The 19,895-nt window shown below is 39.0% G+C and overlaps 1 protein-coding gene across 4 annotated transcripts in view; it reads left to right on the top strand.

The window, feature by feature from the left end:
• The window catches only part of PRDM1 (PR/SET domain 1), a 106,364-nt gene extending 89,647 nt beyond the window's left edge, over window positions 1–16,717 (top strand). For all 4 annotated transcript variants that reach the window (XM_044427173.1, XM_044427157.1, XM_044427180.1 and 1 more), the window contains 5 exons: window positions 3,389–3,508; window positions 7,074–7,326; window positions 10,897–11,951; window positions 12,989–13,117; window positions 13,521–16,717. In XM_044427173.1, the coding sequence (XP_044283108.1) occupies window positions 3,389–3,508; window positions 7,074–7,326; window positions 10,897–11,951; window positions 12,989–13,117; window positions 13,521–14,096 (2,133 nt within the window). In that variant the 3' untranslated portion in view covers window positions 14,097–16,717. The remainder of the gene's footprint in view (window positions 1–3,388; window positions 3,509–7,073; window positions 7,327–10,896; window positions 11,952–12,988; window positions 13,118–13,520) is intronic.
• Window positions 16,718–19,895: the final 3,178 nt, after the last annotated feature.

The raw sequence follows: 19,895 nt of genomic DNA, 5'->3' as shown, positions 1-19,895 counted from the left end.
TGGGAATTGGTAGCAATAACCCAGAGACTATTTATTTTCAAGTGACAAATTACTGTAATTTTAATGTTCTGCTATTATTTATTTATATTTTCAATTATACATATAATTTCAGCATATCACCTATAGGGACTTTTTAAAAAGCCCTAGCAAGAATTTGAAAGAAAAGATATGCTAAAAAGGCATTCTTGACATTCATAAGAGCACCTATAAATTTTTACTGCATTACCAGGAAGTTCTGGCTTAGCATGGTATCATTACAAAGCAGGTGTTCTTAATGACACCTTGTGGACAAGTTTGAAATATCAATTTATTTCAGTAAACTAATAAGGCCTATTAACTTCTATTTCTGCTCTTTTTTAGCAGTAGTACTAGTGTCTTTTCTTAGGTTTGTGTATAGCCTGAGGCCATTATGACTACTTGAAACAAACACAGAAATAAAATACCGCCAATGCACCATTATACTAATAACTATATTTTTTGATGTCTGTAGAAAGTGCCAAGCTGACCTTCTGTTATAAAAGGCAGTCAAGCTAAGGAAAGGCCTTTCCATGCAAGTACAGTGGACTTAATACAATGCCTATTACCAATCTGCCATAGTCTAGCCCTCTTCCCCCTAGAGTGTGCTGCCACTGCAAATTTCTCTTACTTTGGGTGCACTTCATGCATCTGATGAAGGGGATTATAGCAACACTAAGTGTCGTATCATGAAAGCAACACTAAGCTGAAGAGTATAATATTGTGCTTAAGCTGCCACAAGACACTTTGCAGCTTTTTTTTGGAGCAGACTGACACTGCTGCCCCTCAGGAAATCCAGTTTTGTTGTGATTGCCTTCTGGAGTGTTGTTCAGCTGTCAGGAACACCTGCCAGTCATTCCCTATGAAGTGAGAGGTAGCAAGCCACGTCTGTGGCTCTTCTGCCTGTGGCATTCTGATTCTTCCTTGTGCAAAAAGGACAACCAATACTATTCTTCTAGTTGAGAAATTTTAGGATGGTGAGGTTTAAAAAATGAACAGACTGGAAAGGCTGTGCACTTTCTCTTGTTATTGTTAGTGTGCGCATCCATCAAGTATCCGAGAGAGAGACAGTATGGTTGAAACGGTCTAGAATATTGAGCAGTATGGCTAAGCAAAGCAAATATTCCTCTCTGCCATATTCATCCAGCCCACCCTTTGGGCAGCGGTACGCTTGAGCCTCCTATTTGCCAACCATTCCCCCGTTTTACACACTCATACACTGCACTTAATGATAATAAAAAATAGCATTATAATTTTCCAAAGCACCTTACACAAAGAATAAAATACTGTTGGGGCATGCTTTGAATGATTGTACAAAAATCCCCTAACTTTCTATTTGACAAGTTCCAAGTAATACTGATTCCTAGACGTTCTGAAAACTTCAGTATACATTTGAATTAAAACTAAGAGTTGTGTGTGTGTTATGTAGGAGCAAAAACGTACCTTACGGTCAAACTGCAAGTTCAGTTTGTATACTGGGTGTGAACTTTTCTTGAAAGTTTAACAGAATGTAAATGAAGGTAGTTGGGGAAAGCTAGAAGAACATCTGCCTTTTTCACCTCTCTATGAAAAATGCTCAAGAGTGATAAAAATAAACACTGCCATTGGGCATGCTCTTATTTGTTCTTACTTGTTTTGAAAGTCCCTGTTCAATCTGTCCTCAGCACATCTGGCTTGATTTTTAAAAAATATTAAAAAACATAGTGAAACATTTGCCACAGACTTACTCAGTCAAATTCAGGGCAGGCAGAATCCTAGACTTCAGTGCGCTTGTTCCAGTAAGAGTTTTTTTCCATTTCACCAGCTTAAATTTGTTTAACAGACATTCCTCCCCCTCCTCCCCGCCCCTGTGATGCCTGGGAGTTGTAGTTTTGTGCAAGAGGGCAGAATTAAGTTTGTACAACTACTGTTCTCAGGATTCTTTGGGAGAAGCTGCAATAATGAACTAATTGTGTGTTTGTACCAGATAGGAGACAGAACTTGAAGAGATTATTTGGGAGACTGAGCATTTAGTGTTGTGCATCTCCGCTCAAAGAACTATTCGTACATATTGAGGAAAGCAAGCTCCTTTCAAGTTCAGGCAATCCAGTAATGCTGCTTTAAAGGCATTCTGCAGAAACCTAGTGAAGGATGAGTACCGGCATGGAAGGGACCCATACGGTTAAATTCCCCTGCCTTTGTTCCCTATGAAGCAATCATACTCTGCCAATAAAATAAAATCTGTATTTCAGTCTTCTGATATATACCATAGTAACCACTTATTTTTATAATTTTGTTAATTTTGCAAATACTACTTATACTTTCTAATAATAGAAATTGAGTATTTATGCTAATATAGGATGTATGCTGATGTTTTGTTGCACTTAATAATGCTTATTTTTTGAGGTAAGTACAATGGATCCATAATACAATTGTATCCTTTCATTATTTTGGCAGGCATAATGAAACTAGTCGATTGTGTGAGAAGAACATGACCTCATTAGCTTTAACATGAATGTTTACCAAGTCAGTGGAACAAACATCTTCTGTTCGTCCCCCACTTTCCATTTAAGCTGCAGACATCAGTCATTTAAAGTCCTTATTCATGTTTCCTGGTTTACTAAGTTACTCTGTTTATACATCATTTGGAGCAAATTAAAATTTAGCAGGCTTAGTGGAGGCAGAGGTAAGCAAAGGGAGAGGAAAGCCCCAGCCTTTGAAGCATTGTGTGAGGCGATACTGACAACTATGTCTGCTAAATAGTGAACTGATTTCTGATTTGTGCTCCATGATAAGGGCACCGGCAAGAAGAAAGCTGAAGGGCCAGTGTATTTTACATTTGTGCCTACCAGTGCCTTCAAAATTCCTACATTTCTGTGATCAAATTCACAATAAGCAAGGTCTATATCTGGAGATGAGAAATTGACAGTACTTTATGAAGTACATTTTCAGATAATGGAGTGTTGGATGGTGCTGTTTCTGTTACCACTGGGCAGGGTATCAAGGCACAAAGACTCTAAAGGTATGTGTGGATCTGTAGTTACAGACCAGTTCTTTCTGCTGACTCCAATGGTCTTTATTTCCCCACAGAACATTTGTGCTATCCTATAACAGGATCTGGACTTACTATTATTATTGTCTTACAATCACTATCAAATTCTGGTTATCTGACAGCAAAATGAAATTCTGAATTATCATTCCTAAATCTTCTCACAGGAAGACAGCAAGTTAAGCTGAGCCAATCTAATTCAACTTTACAGTTCCCAGTAATACAGTGGGTGGCCAACAGAACCAAAAAGTTGCTTTTGGAATCATGTTCTTCTCTACAACTGTTAGCCTTTCTATTTTTAAGCATATAATTTTTTTTAAATGGTCTTACCTCATCTCTTTTCAGGTTATTGGAGTTATTAGCAAAGACATTATCCCCAAAGGAACACGCTTTGGACCCCTGGTTGGTGAAATCTATACAAATGACACAGTTCCCAAGGATGCAAGCAGAAAATACTTTTGGCGGGTAAGCAAAAAAAAAAAAAAAAAAAAAACCTGCTTTATATAAATGCATTGCCGAGCTGTGATGAAAATGCAACACATTTCTGTTTTGTAATTTGAGTGCTGTGAATAGGTAAATGAACAATAGGTTTTTTCAGGAATGCTCTCTTATGTGATTTCAGCAACAGTTGTAAAATTGCTTCCCCCTGCCCCACTGCATGGCAGGTCTCCAAGATGGGCAGAGGGAATGTCAGAGAGGTGCGAACCAGCAGACTCCCACAACCTTAACTAGTATTACCTGTGCTCTCTCTCTCTCTCTCTTTCTCCTGCCCTGCAGTTGATTAAATGATACAGGATGCAATCCTACACCTATTTAGACAGAAGTCTTACAGCTCCCAGCATCCCCCAGTCAGCCATGCTTAATCTGTCTCAGTATGCATAGGATTGCACCCTAATTACTTTTTGAAACACTGAACTATTGCAATAGATTACTTAACCTGAGTTGAATTTTAATTACAGAAATCACTAGGTTACTTCCTAAAATGCTGCCAAGCCTGCTGTATCAGGCTGGTCCTACATAATAATGGTGAACAGAGAGGAATGGCACATAACAAAGGACTTGGAAACTCACTTACTGAATAGTTTTGAGCAAATCACTATCTCTTACCTTACTTTTGTTGTGAGTTTAAAAGTAACTTTAGAAAATAAGATTATAAATGTAACACTTAAATATAATGTTCAAATATACTCCTTTAGCTTAAACTGTAATGCAGCATCGTATTATATATGCAAACATGACTGGAGCACATTTAGAGATACCACATCATATCAGACCAAAAGTGGAGGAATGGTCTGCCCACAAGATGCTACAATGTCAAAAAGAAGAGCTGCTGTGCAGTCATTTTTATGTAGCACAGCATTAAAAAAAATGAACATCTGTTAAGGACTGATTCCACTAATGTTTGACAGCCTCGCAGGGTAGACATTAGGCAAGAATCTGAGTTATGGATTCAAGTCCTAGATCAGGTTTTGCCATAAGAGTACTCTACTTTTGATTTGAAGACATATTTGAAGCTTCAAAGAGTAAGTACCCAAGACACAAGTATTTAATATCAAAGCTCTCAAATTCCTCACCTTCCAGATTTCTGTTAAGTTATATCAAAGACAGCTCACCCTACCCCACCTAGTACAGCATTCCAATTATGAACAAGTGTTGTTTTATGATTTACTTAGTTCAAACTTTTAGATGATGGCGATAGGAAAATGACATTTGAGTGTTAGTCTCACATCATGCCAACATTGCATGTCATTACAAAAACTAGGAACTGTAGCCATTTCATCCATTTCTTGTGTATATCTTTAAAAAAGAATAGAAACAGGAGTGACTTGGACCTCCTTGTTTGTTCTTCTGTAAGATTAATTTTAGGATAGTTTTGCCATTTTCTGCACTGGGTGATATAATTGACTTTTGTTATCAAGTTTTTATAATCAACAAATATATATATTCAGATCCATTATCAGAGCAAAATAAGCATGTTGGCTTTCAGACTAGTCTTACAGCACTGAAGTAAGTCTGAAAGTAATTCTTAGGATTCTGTCTACCTAACTGGAGGTTATTTCAGACTTTCAGTGAGTAAGCTGACATCATGCTTGTATTTCTTTGCCTTCTGAAAAATCTTAGTAAATACCAGGGTTGATTCATTTGATTCACACACCCTCAAGTAAATAATAGTTCTTTCCTAAGGGTCTTAAAAGAGCCTTACAGATGCAAAGGAAATTGTGGAAAATAATTTCCCACATGTCATATAAAAGACATCCTGATTTGGCTGGCAGGAACAGGAACATCTGTTGTATGTAACCATGTGTTCCAATTAAATTATATCTTCTAAAAAGAGAATGTATGAATATACTATGCAAACTCCAAGGTGATGTCATTTCTTGTAATTGCTACAGTATGACTCAGCACATTTTATCTTCCTTATACATGGAAATCTGGTGAGGTGGCAAAATAAAGTTTTATGAGGTCATGAGATCTTACTGCAGTGAGGAGTGCTTGTTTTGAAGAAGCACATAGTAAGTTGCCTGGACTTTGTTAAGCTGCCTGGAAGTCACTTGATCTAATGTGAAAAGTAGCTTCTATATGTAAAAGAAGTGCACAGCAATGGAACAATTGAGTTCCTGGATGTTTGCAAATTGGAGCTAACGAACTCCTCTTGAGAGCATAATTCTTCAGGCTTTGTTCCATCTTTCTCATAACAAAAACACCACAAAATCTCTCAAGCTTCTTTGATGAAGCCACATGTATTTCCTCGGCCTCAAACGACAGGAAGTAAGAAAGTGATTCTGGTGTTTACTGCCTGTGCTAAAAGGCCAGCTTTGTTGCTGCTTTTTTAATGACTTCTAAGTCAATTCTTGCATCAAATAGCATGCAGATAAAACTGAACATGCATATGAAAAAAGCACAGGGAACATGGTGTAATGCTGCATTTGGGCATGGGAAAACAAAACTCAAATCTTTGTTCAGCCATGACACTCAACTGGATGGCTTTCTGGAAATTGCCTAACTAACTTAGCTCACCTCATGGGGGCAAGGAGTTGATGAAAGTAAAATGAAACAAGGAAGTAGAGGCCACTTTCCCAGAGCTCCTGGGAACAAGGCAGGAAACAGATACAAAGTTCCTATTTGATCATGATGATTTGAGAAACTATAAAAAGCCTCTTAAGTTCTAGTTAATGTGCCACTCTTTCAGTGATAATCTGAAAGCAGTTATGTCAAAGTGCAATAAAATGTAATTCTTTGCTACAGTCCAAGAATACAGGTTCATCAAGACTTTAATAATTTCAGAGGGGAAAACAAGGATGACTTGATTGCCACATAATATGTTGCTCCATCATCTGATATACAGTTGTATTTTCTTGAGTGTACCTACTGACTGGAGAAAAAAATTATCTTACTAGCCTGCTTCCATATGTCCACTTAGTTGTACCATGTTCACTTTACTCCACCCAGACCTTGAACAAACGGCTTGCATGCCAAGTATGAACAAGTGTTATATTAGGACTCAGAGCAAGGGATATTTGCATAACTTAAAACTTAGGGTGGGAGTGGAAAACTGCAAGTGCAGAATTTGTAGAGAAAAAAATTACAAGAAAAATCCGTGGTAATTTGTGACATAACCAAACTAATCAGTCTTTACAAATGTGACTCACCACATTATTGCAAGCCCACAGCCAGACCTGAAGTCGCTAACACCGCCCACTTGTTGACCAGCAGTTATAAAGTAGATGTTGAAAGCAGAAAGACTGAATGTTTCACTTCAAGGAGTATGTTTTCAGTTTGTTTATTTATTTAGGCTATTTCTAGGCTGTCCATCACTTTAGTCCCTGGATAGCGTGCAATAAAATTGTATGAATGAATGCTAATAGCAAGACCCAGTATTAAATATATAAAAGTCAAAAAGATTACAAAGGATATTTAATTTGGCGAGGGGGAATGATAGCCTTATATTTGGAAAAAAAGAAGGGAGACCTCATTGTCTTCCCCAAAGGCTGCTGCATTCATACCATTTTGTCTCATCTCTTTTCTGTAGATCTACTCTGGCGGTGAGCTGCTCCACTTCATTGATGGATTTAATGAGGAAAAGAGTAACTGGATGCGCTATGTAAACCCAGCCCGTTCTGTTCAAGAGCAGAATTTGGCAGCTTGTCAAAACGGAATGGGCATCTACTTTTACACCATCAAGCCCATTCCGCCTGGGCAGGAGTTGCTCGTGTGGTACTGCCGGGACTTTGCAGAGAGGTTGCACTATCCTTCCACAGGAGACTTGAGGATGATGAATATTAGTAAGTGTATGACAAAGCTTCCTAATGACATGTCGTTTAAAAATAAGATGCATGATTATATCAATGACTAATATCTTGTGTCCATATAGATTTTGCATAGAAGGATTTTTTAAAAATCTGAGATTTGAGTTTGTGCAGAAAGCCAGAACTTGTCATTCCTAGAATGAGGCAGCCAGCAACAGAACATCTTTATATAGCTCTTTGGTGCAGACATGCTGGAATACTAGTTTGTTTTATCTGAAACCAAATTGGATTTTATCTGGTTTGTTTGATCTCAGACCTGAAAAGTTACAGGAAAGGGCAAAGCTGATCTGGAGGCTGGATGACATGATTTGGAAGCCTGACCTGGCGATTGGATCTTTTCTTTAGGGAAAAAAAGGTTGAAGCATGGGGATTTAAATTTAGAGGGGAGAGACATTGATTAATTAAATTAATATCAGCAATTAATAAAAATATTTATGGTACAGAAATTATAGTGAGAATGTTTCTCCTTTTCTCATTAACCCCAAAAATGAACTGATTGGCAATAGATTCAGGACAGAGTAAGAGAACACTTTGTTTCACAATGGGCTATTAATGTACAGAATTACTACCACAAGATGAGGTGATGCCCACTTAGTTTTTAAACTAATATCTATTGGCCAGGAAAACTAAATGAAACTACCATCGCCTAAAACCATGCACTGAATATGCCTGATTCTGGGAGACGAAGACAACTGTCGCTTTCATATCCTGTGTATAGACTTCCCGGAAGATGTTGAGTTCCAATCCAGCTGCTGGGTTGTTCCTGTTCCCGCCCTCCCCCCCCCACCACACACACACACACACACACACACACACACACACACACACACGGGATTCCCTCTTGCTCAATGGTCTTTGTTCTCCCATAACCACACACAGGTCATCCAAGACACCCGTGATTCTTCTAAATAGCAATGGTTTTTAAGCAGAAATGTGTGTGAATATTCATGACCCATTTAAAAATAAATGATGAGGTATTATAATGGTAAACATTAGTCTCCGTTCCTAGCTTCAGTGGATTTTTTTTTTTTAACCTTGGGACCTCTAGATTCTCTTTCGTCTAACAAAATAGGCCTCTTATTTAGAACAAAAATGTGAGTCAGCATTATTAAAATCCATCATTCAAAGTGTTCAACAGCATTTACTCTAGAAATGACTCTACACACCCACAACTACTTTTTGAGGTCTCAGGGGAAATAATTAAAATTAAATCTTTCAGGCTGCTAACAAAAGATCCACAAAGGAGATGGTTCTTCAGACTAGGTTTGGGGACATCATGATTCACCATACTTCAGTTGTTTTGTTGACTATGGTAACATTTACGCTGGCATAAACACTCAACAGTTTGAGTATAATCTGTGGGGAAAATATGCTGAACTTTGAACTTAAGCTTACGTATAGTTCTTAATGATCTATTTGTATCAGGACAAAGAGCAGTGTTTCTTTCCTCCGTGGTAGAAATCAGTGATGGACATTTCTGTAGAGAAAATGTTCTCACTAAGCTGTTATGCTAACCTGTAGAAAAATGCTGTTTTCTATACTAAATCCAGCAATGCTGTCCTTTCCTGTACCAATCGTTTTTGTTTTTTTTTTAAACACAACAGTGACAGTTTTAATTTCCTGCTATCTGGCTAGACTCTGCTAAAAAGCTTGGAGTATGACTCTTAATTATTTGTTTTTCTGCCTTCTTACCTGTCAAATGTACATATAAACCCCCTTCTTCAACTATTCCAGATCTTCCTTCTGGATTGCTGCCTTAAGGAAGATTCAGCAGCCTGCCACATGAGAGGGGAAAAAAGAGGGAATGAAAAGGCAGTTGCAAGAAGAGGAAAGGGATAAACTATCCATTACTGGACACCCACCAACATTCAGCCCCTGACAGATTACCCAGAGACAGTGTTACCCTAAAGAAAAAAGCTGCCCACCTCAGGCAGTGACAAATGTTAAGAGTTATTTGTTTGTCGGAGACAGTTGGGGGAACCAGACTGGCCAAACTACCTCTCCTTAGAAAGGCGTGTAAAAGATTGCCTTGTAATCCACAAATCTATAATTTGCATGCTCTGATTTGGGGGGCATTTCCAGGGTACAGCTGTGCACTAGAATACTAAAATGCAGGTTTGTGAATTTTTACAGAAAACTCAGGCCAGTATCATAGTGTAGGTTGAAGATTTGAAAGGAAGAGACAGAATAGTTGCTTTTTTTAAATCTTAAGAGTGAGAACCACTTTGCACAGCACAGTAGAGGCAGACACATATTCAAACTGGTATGCTTGAAGAGGCTACATGGCTTGTTTTCTCACCACAGAAGCACACTTCAGGAAACTGGGGCCACTCATCAAATCCCACCATCTTTCAGCAGTATGTGTGTGTGTGTGTGTGTGTGGTAGGAAAAGGTTAATGTAGCCACCTGACACGTTATGGGACATAAAGCTGTGCTTATAATAGGGACACATTAGATTAGGTTTATTGTGCAAGCACTAACAAGATGGGGGAGGAAGAGTAAAGTTCATTTTCTTTTCATAAATTGATTTAAACAAAGAAGCAGAGGGTTTGTTCCTCTTGCAAACATTTTAATAAAATTTGTCTCATAGTTATTGGAATGCTGAAGAAATTTTAGAGCAAAGGAAATATCAGTTGCTACTGCGAATGTTAGAATACGACAGAAATTCCAGTGCTTGAACGGTTTTGACATTGCACACCAACCAAGGTGGCTCAGTGAAGTCCAGTGGTGTGCGAATGAAAGTCTGTGTGCATGATGGGGATCTTTTTCCTTTGTCCTCCAGCACTCAGCTCACCAGGGCAGGCTTTGAAGGTACAGAGGGCAAAGGAAATATCTCCTGCTGACAGAAGCAGTTCCATCCTTACTTGGATGTCACCTACTGATTTGAACTCCAAAATATGTGGCAAAATGTGACATTTTGCTGATAATTTAAGTGTAGGTAGTTTGTATCACTGTATTCATGCCCTGCAATAGTGAGCAAAGACACTTTTTTCACATGTGTGAAAGCTGCTGAAGGACTCTTCTTGTGTCACCTTGGTTCCTTAATATATTATGACATGCAATGGAGCTGTCTGTGAAGGACCTATCAAAATCTGGAATTGATTGGATTAGAGAACAGAAGGACAGGACTATGAGAATTTCTAAGAAATGGCTTACTCCAAAGGATTCCCCTCCTGGCCAAATGGATAAAGTTTTCTGTAAATAATTTAATACAATTTATTTGTAGGGGATGGGATAGAAAAGCTTTTAATAATTAAGTTAATCCCTATTTAGGAAGGCAGAGACGAACGTAGAGACTCATTATAATTAACTACTATTTAATAATCACTAATTTTATGTCCCTCGAGTTTAATCTGGTGCTAGTCATTCTACTGATACAAAGGCCTAAGATCATCTTTCTTTTTAAAGACAGTTTATATTAATCAAAGTGCTGTCAAAAGGTTTCTGTTTGACAAAGGTCAAATATCATTGTTCTTGAAATGTTATAAACTGTCTATATTGAGTTGAATTATTCATTTCTTTGTTGTTTTATTTTCTTTATTTCAGCACAAAGACATGTTAACCCAAAGCAGCAAACCAATGACAAAGATGAACTTTATCAGAAAAACGTTCCCAAAAGAGAGCACAGTGTGAAGGAAATCCTGAAAACTGATTTCAGTAACCCTAGAGGAAGGGATGTATTCTATAGCCACATTTCTCCACATACTCAAGAAAAAGACTTGGAGGGTTTGAGAAAAAATTGTAGCCCTGAAAGGACTTTCTATCCTCGAATTGTCTACCCTATCCGACCTCACATTCCAGAAGATTACCTAAAAGCTTCTCTCGCTTATGCGATTGAAAGGCCTAGTTATATTGCCCACTCACCTATCCAGTCTTCTACCACACCAAGCCCTTCAGCAAGAAGTAGCCCAGACCAAAGTTTGAAAAGTTCAAGTCCTCACAGTAGTCCGGGAGTTACAGTTTCACCCCTGGCTTCCATGCCTCAAGAGCACAGAGAACCTTATCCTTACTTGAATGGACTCTATAACTCAGAAGGATTAGGGTCATATTCTGGGTATGCACCTTCAACCCATCTCTCACAACCCTTTTCTTATCCCAAATTCCTGTTACCACCATATGGCATGAACATGAGCAATTTCAATCTCTTTCCAAGGATGTATCCTTTTTATAGCGGCCTGTTCAGTGGAGGAAGCATCTCTAATCCAATGCTGAACTCCTCTCCTCTTCCAAGTTCCTTGCCATCTGATGGAAGCCGCCAGCTGCTACAACCTGAGCATCCACGGGACTTTCTTATCCCTGCGCATAACAGTGCCTTCTCCATCACAGGAGCCGCTGCCAGCATGAAAGACAAGCCCTGCAGCCCTACGAGTGGCTCACCCACAGCAGGCACAGCAGCTACTTCAGAACACATCATGCAACCTAAACCTACCTCAGCAGTATTGGCTGCCACTGGCAGTGAAGAAGCCATGAATCTCATCAAGAGCAAGCGAAATATGACTGGTTACAAAACCCTCCCATACCCACTGAAGAAGCAGAATGGTAAAATCAAGTATGAGTGCAATGTCTGCTCCAAAACCTTCGGGCAGCTGTCCAACCTGAAGGTAGGTCTCTAAAGGAAACGTTTCTACACAGCTCTCCTCATGTCTAACTACAAATGGCAGTACCTTTTTAAGAAGGATTGTATTTAACCTGGAAAAGACCTTTTTTTTCCTCTCTAGATTAGTCACCTACCTAGGTTTTAGTATTGTATCTTGACACTGGGGTTCTGCAGCTTTCCTTCATGTCATGTGCATGCATTTGCATCTTTAAAAATTTGAAAAATCAGGTAGTCACAAACAATAGTGTATTTTCCATGAATGGCTTAAATGGTAATTCCGTGCTGCAAACAAGTTGGGTATGACATGAAGTGGGTGTGACCCTCTCACTTTCACTCTTTGAGGGTTTCCTGTACTGCTGCATGAGTTTTTGACAACTACACTCAGAAAGTGAGCATATACATGGGATACACCATTCAGATGTTGCATGATGCTGCTTACTTTGATCGGTATCTGTATAGCCAGTGGTTCCTGGTGAAGAAATGCAGCTTGCAGGAAGAGACTGCCACCTTTAAGGGGTGGTGGTGGTGGAGGAGGAGGAGGAGAAGGAAGGGGTAAGGACAGGGGTGGTACATATTGCAAGAAGGCGGTGGCAGCTTCTGACTTCATCGCCTCTGTCACTGAACACTGCCACACAATCAGCAGCCATTCCAATAACTCTTGTTTATTTGGAAATGTAATTTCCAGATCACTTATAAGACTGTGTGTGCATCATAAAAAAGGACCAATGGGGCCATGAAAACAACATAGAAATCCAAAAATATAAATCTAGAATCAGGAGCTGGAGAAAGCTTGATCAAAGAACTGTGTTTAGCAGGGATCAGAACGCATGACAGATGATGCCACCCATACGATTCATGGAACATATACTGAATTCAGGCACTATTACTTATCAAGTATATTCAAATATTTGTTTCATCACTTTTTACAATGCCCGGTATTTTAGATATACAACAAATAAATACTACTAATAATAATAACAGTAATACTTAGTATCTCAGCAGCCATTGTGAGACTACAATGAATGTTTTGTTTCTTAAAAGGTTCACCTTCGAGTACACAGTGGAGAAAGACCATTCAAATGTACTACTTGCAATAAAGGGTTCACTCAGTTGGCTCACCTCCAAAAGCACTATTTGGTACACACTGGAGAAAAGCCTCATGAATGTCAGGTATGTAACCATTTGTACAGAAAGAGAATATGATGGAGGCAAAACTCAGCATTGTTTGATATTATCTTGCAATGTTGAAGGGATAGTATTCCTTTTTTTTTTTTTGAAAACTGGATTTCTCTCTTGTAGTGGCAACTGTGGTAACACAACATCAAACAAATTTTGGTTGCCTGCTTTTTTGGGTAATGTCTCTTGTGCCTTAACCCCTGGTACTTAAAAGCCTGGTAGACATGAAGTTGCGATAATACTTTAGCATGGATTTAAAAATATGGGGATGGTGTGATTTTAAAAGACTGCGTGGGGCTGAATTACACTTTCATCACTAACATGTTTCTGTTTAAACATGTAATTATTTTAAATGCAGTAATCCTCCTAATGCCCTTATTTGTCTTTTCTTAATTAGGTCTGCCATAAACGATTCAGCAGCACAAGCAACCTGAAGACCCACTTGCGGCTCCATTCTGGAGAGAAGCCTTATCAGTGCAAATTGTGCACTGCTAAATTCACCCAGTTTGTGCACTTGAAACTGCACAAACGACTGCACACCAGAGAGCGCCCACACAAGTGTGTGCACTGCCATAAGAGCTACATCCACCTCTGCAGCCTCAAAGTCCACCTGAAGGGCAACTGTCCTGTTGTCCCTGCATCCAACCTTTCTACAGAGGACCTCAATCGGATCAATGAAGAGATAGAGAAATTCGACATTAGTGACAATGCAGACAGGCTGGACGATGTTGAGGACAATGTTGACACGGCATCAGTGGTAGAAAAGGAAATACTTGCTGTGCTTCGAAGAGAAATGGAAGGAACCACTCTGAAAGCATCGTTGCAGAGGAACCTGGGAAATGGGCTGGTCTCCTCAGGATGCAATCTTTATGAATCGTCAGATATGTCCATTGTGAAGTTGCCTCATGGTCATCCACTACCTCGGGTACCTATAAAGGTCAAGCAAGAAACAGTTGAACCAATGGACCCTTAAATACTGTGGGATGTGCTTCTGTGTGTGTGTGTGTGTGTGAGAGAGAGAGAGAGAGAGAGAGAGAGTGAGCCTGCGCACACATGCATACTTACATGTGCATTGAATGTGTAACAAGCAGGTTTGTTTTGTTTTTAAGTTATGACTTGGCAAGTCAGGGTGCCTGTAGCAGTTGTATATAATGTCAATGCTGCAAAGCAATCTTGGCTTACAGTAGATTCTCTAACTTCAACTGAAAGAAGGAACTCCAAAGTTGTTTTCTCAGGGCATGAAAAGAGGCAAAAACTGTTCTATTGCCTCTCCACTTCCAAAAAAAGACAATCTTTCATCCATAATCATTCTCCATTAATACTTCATAATTTATTATGCAATTTACCATTCAAAAAGCAATAGATAGAAATATTTACAATGATAGGAAAATTCATTGTAAGTTTAAATATGTGTTTTTTTCCTTGTCTTGTGGCCATTCTTTGAATTTATTCTTGTACATCAGTTTAACAAAGCCTAAAGACTGAAAGGACTCTGAGGGGAAAATGTTATATACTTGTTCCAAAAAAAAAAAAAAAAACCCTTCAAGTTGGAACAGTGCTGTCTAATTGGACAAAGTAGGAAGAAATATGAGATGACCCTCTAAAATCTACACAGCACCAAAAGACATGCTGGTGTTCAAATAGATGAAGAGGGTGGTGGTTTCGGTCTGTAATGCTTTATGTCTAGGATGAATGGGAAACTAAAATACTTTATCAGAAATGGGATGTCCAATAGGGTTCCCACCCACCTCAAAATTAGCTGTAAAGTAGTAGTTGAACAATAGTATTACAAAATTACTTGCCTCCTTCCCAAACTGTTCATACAGTATATGTCATATAATACCCCAAGGATGCTGCCTACAAAGGAAGGTATTGCTGGGTGAGTCCTATTGGGGGTGGGGTCTGATTTCTAGATTTTTTAAAGGAAAGATGTAAGGGACATCTTTTCTTTTTGTCTCCATCTACTCAATTTCCTTGGACAGAAATTGGTAACAAAGTCCTTTCATGGTGTACCCATCCTCCCCCCCCCACACACACACACACCTTTTGTATAATTCAAGATTTCTTTCAGTATTTGTATTAGTACATGTTGTGGTTAATTTAATTAAAGATGCAAAGGGCATTGCAAAATTGCTGAACAACATTTACCTCATTGAGTGTGTCCAGTGGTGTAGAAAATGCTATTTTATCTACTGCTTTCCTACTTTAGAGAACAAACCAAAATGTGCAGAGGAGAAGATAAGCGTGCACATTCTCTTCTTCCTCCTCTTCCTCTTCTTTCTTTTCTTTTGTATATCCTTTTTGTTTTGCTAAATCCAAAGAGTCCATATCAGCATACAAGGTGTGGCAAAGAAAACATGTATATTTATAGGATCCTTATGCCAATGTACCATGTGTGCACATGCACATATATTTTTGTATCACTTAAGTTTGTGAGCCAATTTATAATAAAACCTATTTTGCATAGCTTACTTCACCTTCCCAAAGGAAAGGAATACCAGCCTCCAAACCATAAGACTGTGCCAAAGATTAATGAACATTCGCACAGTAATATTTACTGAGGCTTGATCCTGAAAACTGTTACATAAACAAGTTTAATCATATGCTATTTTAAATATCTCCAAAGAATTTTGTGAAGATTGCATGGCTGAGTCTTCTGTCTTCTCATATGCTCATTAAAAAAATTCATTTGTAGAGGGAAAACCACCCAACCCAGATTTTTTTATGGGGGAAAAAAGATCTCACTCACCAATGCATGACAAATACAATATAAAATGTTAAAAAAGTAGAGTGAGGTATTTAAAGTGGTCCAGGAAGTCTGCCATAGTTTTTTTCTGCCTCTTAAAGGTTGCATGATTACCTATAAGTAACGGGGGAAAAGAACTAGCATTATTACATTCTCTTCCACTCTGTCTGTGTATATATATTTGTATCTCATAATAGTCTTAAGGAATTAGACTGTTTCAGAAGTGAAATAATTATAATGCCTTCTTATTTAAAACATCAAACATATCTATGGTCTAAAATAGCCCAAGGAAAACTTTAATTATAGCTTTTGAAGGAAGGACTACAGTTCATTACATTTCCACTCCCATAAATTGTGAGGCAAATATATTTAAATGTAGCAATGTTTCATAAATGTAGGACTTAACTTTAGGATAATCCAAAGTACCACTACTCCTGTCACTGGACACACACCTGCTTTCATTAATTGTCTGTAGTGCTTTCATGTATTTGATACAAATTTTGCAAAGATTTACATGCATCAGCTTTAAAATTTGCTTCTCTGTCCAATCTTCTCCTCTCCATTTAGGAACTTTACATGTGAATGTAGCAACAATCAGTGTTTTTTTTTTAAGAACAGGCTCTGACCAAAGTTAACAGGCTTTTTACTTTGCTAGAACAAACTATCTTATGTTTACGTACTGGTTTACATTGTTATTTATGTGCAAAAATGTCAAAATGTAAATTAAATATAAAATGTTCATTGCTTTACCAGTGACTCCCATCCATTTCTTAAATATGAGATAGTGCTTTATTTTTCATTCTCAGGAAACCCTAGGTAAACATTTTATATGAGAAAGTACTGTGCACACCTTTCTGGTTGGAAGTAATTTTGTTTCTGCAAGTAATGATGGAACAAATTTTTACACCCCTTCCCTTCCCCCCCCCCAAACCCTTATATTTGAAGTTCCTTTACCTGTAATCCCATGCTCAGCAGTGTGTTCTTATAAACCTAGAATGGTCAACTTGGCTAGGCTGATGGGAGTTGTAAGCCAAAACGCCTGGAGGACCACAAATTGCCCACTTGTTAAAAGCCAACTGATGGGTCATCATGGAGGGCAGGCATGGCTGGCCATCTTCTAAGGGCCAGCAACCCAGCAGGGGACCTGGATGAGGCTCCTCGGTGTTCCTTTCCTTTACCATTGCTGTATGATTGTTTTTCGCCTCTCCGACCAAGGCAATGGTGAAGCTGAGAAGGAATCGTAGATACCGCTGCCGACTTGGTCACTGGCGCTCTGCCTGTCCAACCAACAAGCAGGAGCAAATGATGAGAAAGGGGACAGCAAAAGCAACTTGTGACACTGGCAGTGAAACAGGCTGGGTAGGAGAGGGTGCCCATTGATGGTGTGTTGCCCAGGGGTCTTCAAATACATGGAAGGACAATTGTCCACTAACTTCACTAACACTGGGTGCTGATGACAGCTATTACATGAAAAAGACACACGGACAGGCCATGTCAGTCATTCATGCAATTCTGTGATCTCCATGTGACTGAAACCATTCACAGAAAGTCTCCTTTAGATAGTGGGACCTACAACTAAGTTGTGAATATATTTTATGAAACTTCTTGTTTTTTGGACTCCTGTGCTATGGCAAGTGCCCTTCATTTGTGGGTATGTTGTGTTCATATTTGTTGCCATGTAAAGAAATCTGTCATCAGATTCTAGATAATTCACATGGTTGTTCCTCAGTTTTCATTTTCAAAACACATGCAGATGACAGAGTTCTGCTTCAGAGTTCCTACATGGAATTAACACATGGGTAGCATACACTTTGTGCAGTTTCAGAGAAGCTGTGATTACCTAGTTTAGTCATTACTGTCAGTGCACTGAAGATAACGGTGGATATGTTTTTGCCCACTGATGCTAACATCATATTTCTGTCTCCCTGTAGGGCTTAGGCCCTATAGAATTCAATTGGTTTTCAACATATCCGGCTTCCCCTGAATTGCACCCGTTATTTTTGGAGTACATTTGGAAGGTCTTACATGACGTATCTTAATGTCTCAACAGCAGCTTGGGTTCTGCATGAACAGTAACAACCACATTTTCTGCATGCCAGTCAACTCCTGGTATGTTTTTCAGAAACTAGATGTGAATACATTTTAAGTCTAGAAGAATTGCAAAGTGCTCCCAGCACCCTCCCACTACACAAGCCCACAACTGAATACTAAACAGCGCTTGTCCCACAAAGCTAATTCCACATTTGCTGTTTCTATCATCTAACACCAGACTTTAAACAGGATAGGCCATGTGGTACCCTTTCCTATTTGAATTGGTAGAGAAATAATGTTGCTTTTTATATTGAGACCCTCAACTCTGAATGATGTTTTAAAAGTATTTCTCTGTCCTCTTAAATTCATTTAAACATCTGTCTGAAGAATGTGAAAAACTGCCAGCACAGAACTGTGGAGTTAAGAAAACCAGAGCACCTTTGTCATAAATGTGCCAAATGGTGCATGTTATGCTCCTATATTCTACAGAGCACCGATTCTTTAAAAAAAAATACATGCACAAACACACATACCTTCGACTGAGCATTAGCATCATAAATTATGCTTCTTTAGTTGGCCAGGAAAGACTTTTGTGTTGGAGAGCTATGTCCCGAGGTCACTTACAAGCTTTAGAAGATGTTTCATAAAACACATCACAGTCAAAAGGCAATGCACAGTGTAACCAGCAATCTCATCAAGCTGCAGTGGAGCGGCAGCTGCTGCCACTTTTATTCTAGCAAAAAAAGGAAGTCTTTCCAAAGCACTGACAAGCAAAGCCCGTCTCAAGCTTCATATTAAAGAAAAGCATTAATGTGATGTTTAGAGAAGGAATGAAACAAGCACTTCCATTTATCATACTGGTATCAAAAACAAGCTGATTAATTTTAAATATGCATATTTGTGAATCTCTGTTAAGAAATATATACAGAAAACTTGGAAGTTGTGAGAAAGAAGTGTTGAACATTGGCTAAATCTTCTTGATTAACCGCCCCCCCCCCACACACACACACAACTGCAGGGGTGCACATGTCCACTCATTCTTAACTAAGGAGGAAAGGAGTCCCCATGCCTAGAGCATGTTTTTAACTCCCATCAGCCCCAGGCAGCAAGGCCAATGGCCAGAGAGTACGGCAGTTGTAGGCCAAAACTTCTGGAGGCCACCAGGATGCCTGCCTCTGGCCTACTTGGAGAGAAGAGACCATCCGCAGCTAGAGTGATGTGACAGACATTTTGTTCAATATTTGGTTTCTGCCTGGGCAATCTAGAGTAGAGTGCTAACAAAGCAACCTCTCACACCCATTAGCCTGTTAGCTAGTTGGGATCCTAGGCTCAGTGGTTTCTGTATACCAAAAGGAGGGTCATTACTATTTGGCAATGACAGGGTATAATTCCAAGCAGATCCTGAGAACACAAGTAAGAATGCCATGCTTCTTTTCACTGGGATAGACAGTATGAAATATTCCTCATTCATAGCACAAGCAGCTCACTTTTTGTTTTATTCTTTGTGTACCTGATAAGAAATGTTTGCTTTTAAAATGGCCATTGAAAAATGGAGCCAGGCACCCCTATACAGCCCAGAGCACCTTGATATTAAGGTTTGCCAGAGCAGCTCTCCCTTTCCAGTCCCATGATATTTAAAGGTGTGTTTGAGCAGTCTTATGCTGCATTTGATCTAGCCCAGTTAGACCACACTCTATTTCTAAACTGTCAGCAAATTTGAAAAGTGGAAGGGAACTTAAAAAAAAAAAAGTGAAAACCAGCTTTATGAATAAGCAGTTAAAATGCTGTGTGGTCATGAGGTTTAAAGCACTCTTTGAGCACAGTCATATGGAGAATTGCTTTTGCAGGACCCCGGAGACAGAGTGTGAGGCTCTTGCTCTAACCTCTCTTACAAAAATGAGTGCATGCTGTCTCTGTGGGTGTGAAGTATCTTTGCTCTCTTCTAATGGCAGGTTTCATTTTGATTGGCCTTTAGAAACATGAGGATAATGTGCT

This window comes from Varanus komodoensis, unplaced genomic scaffold (genome assembly GCF_004798865.1).
Source record: "Varanus komodoensis strain SLA01 unplaced genomic scaffold, ASM479886v1 scaffold1, whole genome shotgun sequence".
Taxonomy (NCBI): domain Eukaryota; kingdom Metazoa; phylum Chordata; class Lepidosauria; order Squamata; family Varanidae; genus Varanus; species Varanus komodoensis.
Note: the sequence above shows the minus strand (reverse complement) of the source record. Positions and strands in the feature narration are given on the sequence as shown.